Source organism: Calonectris borealis, chromosome 7 (assembly GCF_964195595.1).
Source record: "Calonectris borealis chromosome 7, bCalBor7.hap1.2, whole genome shotgun sequence".
Taxonomy (NCBI): domain Eukaryota; kingdom Metazoa; phylum Chordata; class Aves; order Procellariiformes; family Procellariidae; genus Calonectris; species Calonectris borealis.
The window spans coordinates 42,855,464-42,866,944 of record NC_134318.1 but is presented as its reverse complement, the minus strand read 5'-3'; the positions used below and the strand labels follow the sequence as shown (position 1 = coordinate 42,866,944).

The 11,481-nt window shown below is 41.2% G+C and overlaps 1 protein-coding gene across 1 annotated transcript in view; it reads left to right on the top strand.

Annotated features, from left to right (window-relative positions):
- EBF3 (EBF transcription factor 3) overlaps nucleotides 1–4,003 on the top strand; it is a 113,313-nt gene extending 109,310 nt beyond the window's left edge. Inside the window, exons 12-14 of the mRNA XM_075155402.1 lie at nucleotides 893–958; nucleotides 1,612–1,789; nucleotides 3,586–4,003. Of these exons, the coding sequence (XP_075011503.1) occupies nucleotides 893–958; nucleotides 1,612–1,789; nucleotides 3,586–3,935 (594 nt within the window). The 3' untranslated portion in view covers nucleotides 3,936–4,003. The remainder of the gene's footprint in view (nucleotides 1–892; nucleotides 959–1,611; nucleotides 1,790–3,585) is intronic.
- The last annotated feature ends 7,478 nt before the right edge of the window (nucleotides 4,004–11,481 follow it).

The following is an 11,481-nucleotide window of genomic DNA, read 5'->3' as shown; positions in this document are numbered from 1 at the left end:
CTCTAGCTAAATTTTATTACAGCCGAAGGTAAAAAATAAAAAATTAAGTCAATTTGTATTTAAAATTAACTAAACTATGGATTAATCCTCACAATCATAAAACTGGAAGTAGGCATGCAGACAGGGATAAGACAAAATTCAGTGCATCCATGCCCCCAGGCACAAGTACTCAACACTCTCTGAATGTGAAGTCATTTATGAAGTCCTTTACAACATGCAGTCAAAGAGGTTAATTGAAAAATTTCTTAATGTCATTATGAAAGAACTAGATTAACCCAAGTTAATTCACTTTATTGTTCAAAATAAAGAGGAATAAGCATTGAACTCACTTGCAAATTTGGGGCATGAATTAGGGGTGAGATGTTGTCTTTAAGGACTCTGCCAGTTTAATTAAGATATGGAAAATTACTTATTGTTCTTCACCACTAAAGTGCTAGGAATTAACAGCCAAATGTGATGCCTGTGCCTTTCATATCTCTACCATGTGTTTGTTTGTTTAATACCCATAAGACTACATCATTAAACCTCAAGCACTGATTTCACTAATTCAGCACTAGAGCTACATGCTACAGCAGCAAACACCTTTTCTAGTCAATCATAATTGAACAGCTGGATGTAAAATGCAATATTATTTTTAGGCTTGTATCTAACTTTGACTTCAAACCACAAACAGTATTTTCCTCCAAAACAAAATACCTTCCTATCTTTGTAATACATGCACTAAATATAGCAAGAGCACCAGGATAGCGTGTGATATATTTTACCCACTTTATCGGTTCCTCACAATTATAGATGCCACCGCGAACGGCCAACATTATTGCACTTCTCTTTTCTTCTTGGAACGACGGCTGCATTTAGTGAAACATAACGCAGGTTGTTTGTTTTTCTTTAGGAAGTATTACTTAAGAGAGCAGCAGACCTTGTTGAAGCCCTATATGGGATGCCCCATAACAACCAGGTAGGTCACTAGTGCAGTCGTCTTATACACGCCTACCTATGTAAATCAATACCTGCTATTTGCAAAGCTGGCAGAGCGTCAGCACATTCTTTTTGTACACAGCCTGGCTTTGCCAGCCACCTTGAGGGCAGTCTGATGTGATGCAATGCTCTAAGGGAGATGCTTCTTCTCACGGCTAGTTTGCCTATCAGAAATGACAATTAAGTGTAAGGTGCCAAAAGCATAAGCAATCATTAAGGCAAGAGAATAACCTTGAACTCAGGCCAAAATATACAGTGACTAATGGGAAGTCCTAAAGAAATCTGCTAAACAGAGCAGACAAAACATGCTGTATTTTGCAAACTGCTGGAAATACATCTACTGCCCCAGACAAATAAAGTATATGTGTGCAATTTTCACATGACTTACAGCGCTGAACTGTAATTTTGTGTTAATTTCTTTATTTCTTCATACTTGCTGTGTTGATGTGAAATTGCATAGCGCTCCGGTATGTAAGAAGGAAAAGAGAAGGTTCAGCTGAAACAAGCAGCAAAATCCCCATCCTTACTATAATTCCACATGAATCTCTTCTGTAAATTTTAACGTCACGGCAACTTGGAATATTTGCGCAAATCAGTTTCCTAGTTGTCAGTGATTATTTTATGTCTTTATAGGAAATAATCCTGAAACGAGCAGCTGACATTGCTGAAGCGTTATACAGTGTGCCACGCAATCACAACCAGATCCCCACTCTAGCCAACACTCCTGCTCACACTGGCATGATGGGGGTGAACTCCTTCAGCAGCCAGCTCGCGGTTAACGTTTCCGAAACATCACAAGCGAACGACCAAGGTATGTGGGATTTCACGAGTTAATCCTTCACGTTGTTGACTGCTTTTGGCCAGTGCCTATTAATACGAGCTGATGTCACCGCTGTGTTCTACCTCTTTTTCTCCCCATAGTCATACGTCTGATCGTGTAATGAAATGCCGTCTTTAACTTTCTCGTAATATTTAATTCTTCCTGCTCTTTCGTTTACTGTTATCATAAAGCATCTCCAGTGGAAAAAAAAAATTGGCAAAGTGTAGAAAGCTCTTTATTATTCACAGTAAATATACAGCGTGTATGTTTTTTATAAAATAATTATGTCTGGGTATGTCCACCTGGTTTTGGAATATTTACACAGATAAATCTAATTTGATGTCTGTGATTTTAAAATACTTTGTTTATAGGCATGTGTGACATATATGTTACTAATAAAAGTAATAGTTGATTTAATTTACCTGTTGTAATTGAAAATGCATGTAGCATATTGCATTTAAAATTAATTTTGATACTAATGAAAGGAGGGAAACAGGATTATTAGATATGTTCAAACCCATATTTCTTGCTTGCAACATAATTATTAAATTGATTGCTCAGATAGGAACAAATTGTTGTTTAAAATCCTGATTCTGCTATGTTTCCTCTTCTAAAAAGATTGTCTTTTAATGCATTTCCAAGCTAATAAGCCTTATGAAATTCTGTACTAGATCTTGAATTAGTTTTCACCGATGGCTACACCTTACGAAAGTACAAGCTTGTTGTTAGCATAAAAATATCAATCATAAAATGAAGACCCCAAAACAGCCTTCTAAAGTAAATCACTGCAACAAAAAAGTTTTTCTTGTCAGCTATGGCATTTGAAGGTCTGGAGAGGCTGAAAGTTCATTCAGTGTGTTGGTACAAAGCAGGACTCGAGCCTGTTGATAATTGCTCCTAAAGACAAACGTGAAGGCACCTGCCACAGCTGGATCGAAGAGAGCTTTTGTTGGCTGTCTGTGCTAAGAGGAGAGACAACATAGAGTGCTCGCAGATGATTTAAGTAGGGTTGGCGTGATAAGGTTATCTCAAACTGCAAGAGTTGATAGGGCAGTAAGAGACAACTTAGAGCAAAGCTGTGCAATCAATTAAAACTGTGTAATATATGCTGCATGAGGAAACCCCCCAGCCCTAAGTCTATATTATAAAATAACATTATTTTTTTGGGGTGGGGGGGTTTCTAACACAGTAGGTTACAGTCGCAACACAAGCAGTGTTTCCCCGCGAGGATATGTTCCCAGCAGTACTCCTCAGCAGTCCAATTACAACACAGTCAGCAATAGCATGAATGGATATGGCAATGCCGGCATGCCCAATCTAGGTGTACCAGGTTCCCCTGGATTTCTTAATGGCTCCTCAGCTAACTCTCCTTATGGCAGTAAGTGTCTATTTTTGGTAACACATCATCATATAGATTCATATTTACTACAAAATCAAATACTTGCATTGTTTTGATTTCCTATATTGTAAGCTACTGGATAAAAGGAGGGGTGACTCTGGAGGCTGGACGTAAAAATGAATATAATAAATTGATCTGTTTGTGCCATAATACAATCTCAGATAGAAAAAAAATTGGACTGCGCAATTTGTAACAAAAGTCCAACACAAAAGAGTTTGCCTGTTATCCAGAGAGTGGCCAAGCCAAGGCATTTCATTTTTTTTTTTATATATATTTTTTTATATATATATATATATATATTTTAAGAGGCAAGGCCCTATCACTCTCTTTTTCCGTGTTTGCCGTGAAAACCTCAATCTGAGTCCTGATTATTTTTGCTTTATTGCAGTAGTGCCGTCAAGCCCTACCATGGCAGCCTCTTCGGTCACCCTCCCTTCAAACTGTAGCAGTACACACGGCATTTTCTCATTCTCACCTGCCAATGTCATCTCTGCAGTGAAACAAAAGAGCGCCTTTGCTCCTGTTGTCAGGCCCCAAGCCTCTCCTCCACCATCTTGCACCAGTGCAAATGGAAATGGACTTCAAGGTGAGCTGGATCTCTCTCTATTTTCTGTGTATTGCTTTTTTGGTGCATACACTCAAGCCCTGATCGTTTATTTTGGAGAAAGGTACCTCGTTATATTTTTAGGTTTCTGGTGCTCTCATAGTGATGCAAAAGCAGGAGAAGAAATAGGGTAGCATGAATGGTATGCTAAGATTTTAAGCAAATCTTAGTTCACTTTTAATGCTTACATTAGAGAAAACAGAAGTTGTTTTTCTGGCATTTTCCTGTAGGGGTTCGTGCCTTAAATTCTAAAGACTGTATCCTTGAATGCTTCTCGGAGGTTTTGTGTACTCCTTGCGTTTATACTTTTTCTGAACACATTTCTATGGATGTTTAAAACCAGCAGCATTCCAGCATAACATGGTGCGATTTCCTCATTTTACGTATGGTGCAATAGTTATTTTAAAATACGTCAAATTAGTGTAAACCAGGTTAAGCTCTTACTCAGTGAACTGACCTTCCCTTGGACTAGCTAGCGCTTGTGCAGTGAGTTTGCATGCTCTGTTGGTCACAAGTCACTCTCTTACTGGGGTGTTAGAGTGGATACTTCCCTAAATGAATAACTAAATATTTTAATTAAGGCAGGCAATTTTAAGCTTCTGCATTTTTTTCATCTGTGTGATTTCGTGTGGGTAGCGTAATGAACAATTTATAAGTCGCTTGCAGAATTCCATGGTCACCTGCTGGCAGTGGGGCAGGAGGAATTACAATATAGTGTACGTTTGGTGGAGGAATAAAAATATGAACAAAGAGGACTTCCTTTTTATGGCATATCTTAAAGTTTCGAAGATAATATTGCCAGATGCATTAGTATTTTTAAAAGGTTTGTTTGCCTCCGATTTACAAATCATGAGCCTCATTGCACAGTGCAGTAAATTGAAGCACTTCAAATCCCATGGAAAGCAGAAAGGGTTGCAGACACTCTTACCCTGGAGGTCATCACTCCTCTTGACTTTCTTAGTTAAGATGTAGGTAGTGAGTATTATTTATTCTTTGGATTGCCGTGATATCCATAATATGATGAGCACTCGCAGGCAAACAGATGAATACAGATATTTTGATTTGCACAAACTAATTCTGGACACCTGCATTTTGTGGTACTTAGCTTAAGGCACTTTGGAGAGACATAATCCCACGGAACTGCCTGTCCACCAAAAATCCAGGCCATTCGAGACCAGGATCTCAAAATGGGTGTCCCTGTAGCTTGTTATTAACTTCTCGGCCCAAAGAAGCATCTGAGAGCTTATTGTGCACTCAGGTCAATGAAAGGCTGAGGATCAGCTACACAAATCTTACTGTAGGATGAATGTTAAAAAAAGGATAATTACATTAACAATTTCTGTAATTGCATATGTCTTTAGTGGAAGCTTTGCTATGTTACTGTAAGTAGAAAACTATACCAGCTGTAAGCAATACTCTTAGAAAAGATTATCCATTCATAAAATAATCCAGAGTCCTACTTTCCTCTTTTTATAAAAATACACTAGTATAAAAAGTGAATATTGAAATAAATAAAAATACAAAATAAAATAAAATAAAATAAAATAAAATAAAATAAAATAAAATAAAATAAAATGAATAAAATAAAATAAAATAAAATGTGGTAACACATGGCTTAGATATGAACAGCTACTCTGTAGCTAGTCTGTAGCAGATATTTATGTATATATTCTCATTAATTTGTTGATACTGCTTTACTCTGAAAAATAAAATTATTTAAAGATCTAAATTAAAATGATGTAAATTTCTGTAATTTCAGTATGTAAATAAAGGGCTCCCCATCAGATAGTCAAGGTTTCAGGTGTTTAAGAGATCTAGATTCCTGCAAAGTGGGGTTTTCAGAAGAACTGGGCAGGCTCAATGCCCAATTCCCAGCAGACACTGAGCACCCAATCTCCCCTGGCACCTCCCCAAGCCCCCAGTAACCATACGTCTTCATCCTCAGGCACAAAATGCTTTTTGTGTAAATGTCTGGTAGACGACTTCAAATCAACCGACGCTGATTTTGTTAAATAGGCTGTGAAGTTAGCGCTTAGGCTGAGGTTCAACCCTGCTCTGGACTAAGCTGCTTCTGGGCCCAGACAGCCCACTGACGGCTTAAAGATCCCTTCAACCCCCGACTTTAGGATGCTGCAATCCAAGCAGCAGACCTGGTGTCATCCCTCACAAAGTCCAGCATCGCACGGGTGTTGCTAAAGCTCTGGGTTAGGTGTCCCCGAGACCTGCAGTGCTGCCTCAGCGGGCTGTCCCTACCCCACCAGGCACTCAGAGCTTCTGAAACACGGAGGTATCCAGACATAGGGGTGTGCAGAAACTTCGGGTTTTGGTTCAGCAGCCAAACTGAAAACGAATAGAAGTGTTGGAAAAAAAAAAAAAAAAGTTGTCATGTTTTCCTCACCCAGCTGAAGCAGCTGTGTTGAGCAAAATGACCCAGAGAAATAGCAAGAACATCTTTCTGGACTGGTAATTAAAGCACTGAGTTCCAGGGTTGTGACAAAAAGTTGAATTACTTATGTAAAATAGCACGGCACCACGAGGTGATGCTCCGTGTCATGGGAGTTAGGGTACTCTAGCAAAAGGTAAAACATGTGGGTTCGAGTCCCCTTCGGGCTGAGGAGAAAATCAAATTGCATCTGACATATCCTTGGTGCCTTCCTTTATCACCACAGCAGAGAGGCACCATCATTTTTTCCAACCAAAGCTGTTAGTTAATTCAGACTGACCTCACGGAAGGCGTCAGGATGACAACACTTCTCCCAGCTGTCCTCACAGATCTCAGCCAGTGCCTTGACTTGAATTGCAGCCAGAACTGAGTGGCAAGACAGGGATGAATTTGTCATATGCTTCCTTCAAGAGACATCATAAAGAAAAGCCAGCTATGCAGGAGATACTTATTTACGCTGCATTTTACCTGTACCCCCTGTATTTAGGGGGTTTCTGCTTCCTTCTTCCTATTTTCTTCGTCATTTGTTGACGTTGAGCCTTTTTAAAGTTAAATTAGTTGCTTTCTGTACGCTGTACGAGCAGCTCGAGAGTTTTCTGATCAGCACATTTTCTACATTAAATTAAAATACGAAATTCAAGAGCTGCAGTCCAACGCTAGAGTTTTTTGGTGATCTTCAAGTACAGAGCCTCATTGTACAGCGGGATGTGAAGCAGCTGAGTGACAGCTGAGGGGTCCGCGCCGTTAGGAGCGGTCACGTACGTTTAGTCAAGCCAAGATAGAAGTAAGAGCTCGTGGTCACTGTCGTATCTCAGGTAAATCCTGCAGTTTATGAATCTGGATAAGAAGGGATGACGTGCTCTTTTAATCACAGGGCAGGATATCCTCTCTCTCGTTGCTTGTTATGTTACTTTTCCCCACGTAAGCTCTGTTCTGAAATAAAAGCCCGTTGGATAGTTTTCAGGGAAGCTGGTTGACTCCGCTATGGCGAGGCATCGCACACCAAGACGCCGGGGCCAGGCAGCCCAGTTTTTCCTGTGGAGGTTTGTTAGCACTGTGCAGGGGCAGAGGCAGATGAAAGCATGGCGAAACCCGGCACGTAACAGCCCTGCAGACACGGGTAGTCCTTTTACAGGGATTTGGGGGTTCTTGCTGGGTAAACCACTGTAGGATTTGTCTATGTGTGGAAAAAATGCTGTTCTTGGTACATCTAAGATGGTGAGAAAGCAGGAGCAGAACTATGAAGCTCCATCTGGACCTCAGATGGACTGTTCTGTCTCTTAACGTAGTATAAAGCAGAGGTAGAGCTGCTCTAACTTCTGGCTTGGGGTAACATCACCCTAAGCATCAGGACCACCTGAGCCCATCACGCTAGAAGGAAGATCTTGCTGCTAGTAAGCATGGCCCCAAAAAGCCACTCTGTGTTTTAGGACTTACTGCCCAAGAGTGAACACGGAGAGGTCGATAGCCGACAAGGGGATTAACTTTTTTTTTCTAAAGAGATCCAAGACAGAGGTTAAGAAAAGAAAAAGAATAAAAAAGAAGCCAGTTTGGGGAAATCTCAGAAAGGTCAGCGTGCAGGCAATGCCAGCCAGAGCTAACGTGTAGTCTTCTTCCTTGCTGCACTCGTATGCCACCCGTCAGCTGCGCATCCGTCCTCGGCCAACCGACACCCTAATTAGGGTCAAAACGCGGAAGCGGCAGCTTGTGGAGGAGATACCCCCCCCTCTTTCGTCCTGTGGGTATGGCTCACTCCTGTGAGTAAGTCTTCAAGAAAGGGCCTTTGGGCTTATCCAAAAAGCCACAATCTTGTCAACTCTCTATGACTTCCATTGCATAGCCAAAGATCAGAAAGTTAAGTACTTGCACATTTTTTTAAAAGCAGGATGCTAGCGTATGGGTTTCTTGGGGCAGAGCGCTTTTTCCTGTTTAAAACAATGGACATGTAAGGTATAAAATAAATTTTTTAGTGAGAAAGTGCTGGCTCGCTGCAAAGTTGGAAGTACAATATGTGTTCAAAATTTGGTTTTCAATTGTAATTTACTTTTTATAGATTGTGAAAGATATTGCTCTCTGGTTAAGCTTTATGACTCTAAAGCAGAGCAAAAGGTTCTCTATATTCTTTTAAAATTGCACCCTGCTTAATTTTCTGGTCTTCCCCTGGATGAAACTATTAGAATTATTATTAAAAATCTAGCCGCCCCATTTTTCTTTAAGAAGGCATTTGGTATCAATTTGCACAGCAGGAAACGTAGTGCAGAAATTCACAATTGTCAAATGTTGCTACTAAAATAAATAGTGAAATAAATGTCTGGAGCACCAATTTTGCACCCCCCTCCCATTGTGCCACAGATAGAATTTAAAAAAAATGACTAGATCGCTTAAATTAAAGAATTCAGACTTTTTCCCCCCAGAAAAGTATGCAGCAGACAACCTAAATTTTCACACAGCAGAAGCCAAACATGAGATTACAATACACGTGTGATTAAGATGTGCAGGGTATTAGTACCTAATAATGATGCGCTATTTATTAAGGTATTTATGCACACAACCCCTGGAAGAAAAATCTGGACTTTTTTTCTGCTAAGTTGTTCTTTGAAGAAGCAAATGTCCGGATCAGTCCTGGACTTCTGCACTTCGTTTAGCGTGCTGGCAGAGCACGTCTCGTGCTCCGAGACATAGCCTTTACGTCTCACCATCACCTTGCCATAGAGCGTGGTGACAGATCCCTGCTGAACCTAAACCCGAAAAGATAGGAAGACCCTATACTTTGGGTTGACCTGTGGTGATCTTGGTGTCTAGGGCAGCTGAGGGTTGTATTGCAGCATAACAGCACCTGGAAATGAGCCCCCGTGTCCCCCAGTTCAGGTGCACCCTAGGAACCACATCTCTCTGGGGCTGCCTGACGTGGTGCCAGGCTTCTGCCAGCTGAAAACTCACAGGAGATTTAGTGGAAACACGATACGGAAACTAAATGTTTTGGGTAGAAAGGGTCTCTGCCAATGTACACACTATTCTCCAGCTAAGTTTTGTAACTTCGGTCGCTGTTTAGATTTAAAACATGCAGTATGATAAACCATGCAAAATTATAACTTCCCTTTTAATTTTGACATATTTGATATGTCTAATTGGGGGAAAAAAGTACCAGAGTTGGAAAACTTTAGCCTGTTTCCAGAGCATCACTAGAGATGTGTTTCAGAGAGAGATATTCCCACGCACGGCGCCTGCTGGACCACAACTGCTCGGGGCTCCCGCCGCAGCCGTTGGAGCGATGCTGGTCTTGCAGACCGCGCCGCTGGCTGCTGCAGGAGGTTATGTTACCTATGAAATGTGTACGTACCCAGCTCTTCCAAACCGTAAAGCTGTAACAGCGAATCTGAAATAAATTAATATTGTTGAAATTAATGAACTGAGAAATTGAAGTTCACATCACTACACGAACAAATTTATTAATATCTGTTGTACATAAATTAATGAGAAATATCATTATGGCAAAAATTAAACAACACTAAAATTAAAGACTGCCTAAATTATGTTTATACCAAAGAGTTAACTGGGAAAAAAAGCAGTAGTTGTTGGCATCTCAGTCTTTATCTGTTAAAAAAAAAAGGAGGTGGCCGGTCAGGGGTATCAATCTCATGCCTTTTTATGGCGCTTGGTCTCCAGAGTTGCGAGCAGGTGTCGGGCACTCGGCTTTGGCCTTTGAGAGTCCTTGGCTTGCTCGGCCCCGCTGCGTCATAAAGTACAATCACGGAAACGGAGGTTTTCTGCCCGGCTGCCAGGCCTGGGCATGAAGCGGTGGTTGGTGGGGTTCCCGCTGCGGGGACGTCCCCGAGGGATACCCGACACGACCAGGAGCGGCCGTGTTCTTCCTCCGCTCCAGGAGCCTGGCCCCCGCCTCGCTCTTGGCCCCGGCTGGCAGAGACGCCGCGCGGGCGGGCGTCGGGGGGCTCTGCGCACAAAAACCCGCTCAGGGCACAGCGAGAAGCCCTTGCGGAGCCCTTGGCTGGGAACAGCGCCTGCCCGCGGTCCCCTGGCCAGAGGGTGCCGTGGCGTGGCGCGGAGGAGCCCGGGTCCGCAGCCGCCCGCCCTGCCCCGCTCCCGGCCGGTGCTGAGCATCGCGGTGGCTTTGAACCGGATGTGCCTTACACAAGCGTGCTAATAACGGCTGATTTTTCTTCTCTTTTTCTTTTAGCTATGTCTGGGCTTGTAGTCCCGCCAATGTAAAGTCACTTTTGTTTACCTACCGTAGCACCAAGCTTCAGAGGATGGGCTTAGGGGACAAGTTTAGTATATTAAGACATGCTGATGGAAACAGTATCTTCACACAGAATCAGCAACAAATCGAAATGCTACAAAAAAAAAAAAAAAAGACTTTGTTTAAAGATTTTATTTAAACTATTAAGAATCTACATGCAAACAACCTACTTCTTCATGAACAATTCCATTTTATTGACTGAATTTTTCTCATATTTTCACATTTCTCAGTCCTGAAGAATAAGGAAAAAGCGACGCCTATTTTGTATAAAGTTTCTGATTACGTCTTGGCTATGTCTAGTACTTGCTATGTGTTGGGAGAAACTTTGTGGATGCACCATTTTGATTATCATGAAACACTGATGAAAAATGCCTCCGAACATTTTTCTGTACTCATAACTAGATTCACAATGGTTGTGTATCTCTATAATGTGAAATATTTTTTTGTGGTGGAAAAAAGGGGGCCAAGGAGGTTACGAGCCATCAAACTGGAAAAAAAAAAGAAGGATGAATATATGATTAGAAAAACAAAAACCGGGGCGCGGGGGCGGGCGCGGGAGGGTTTATCATTGCTTAACTTCATCTTAATGAAATGGAACTTTGTAACTTATTGTAGTTAGAAATTGTAACTTTGATATTGAATTCTCTTGCCTTCAACAAGCACACTGACAGAGAAAAAATTGCTACTGTCTGTTGGTAAAAAAAAATATACTTCCACTGCTAGAGCTTCCTGTTAAGCAAGTGTGATCTGCAACATTTTTTCAACTTTTGCTAGCACTGTATACTATTGCATTCTTAGGCTACTGTGAAGTCTATGTTTCTTGTACCAGAAAATTGTCCTTTTGACTTCTAGATCCTTCTTCCCTAATGTGTTTTGTATGTGGTTATAAAATTGTAGACTTTTGTGATTTTGCCAAAGTTGTAGCTAAATATTTATACACTTGTCTTGAATTTTTTTCAGATCCACTTAAATATTTAGA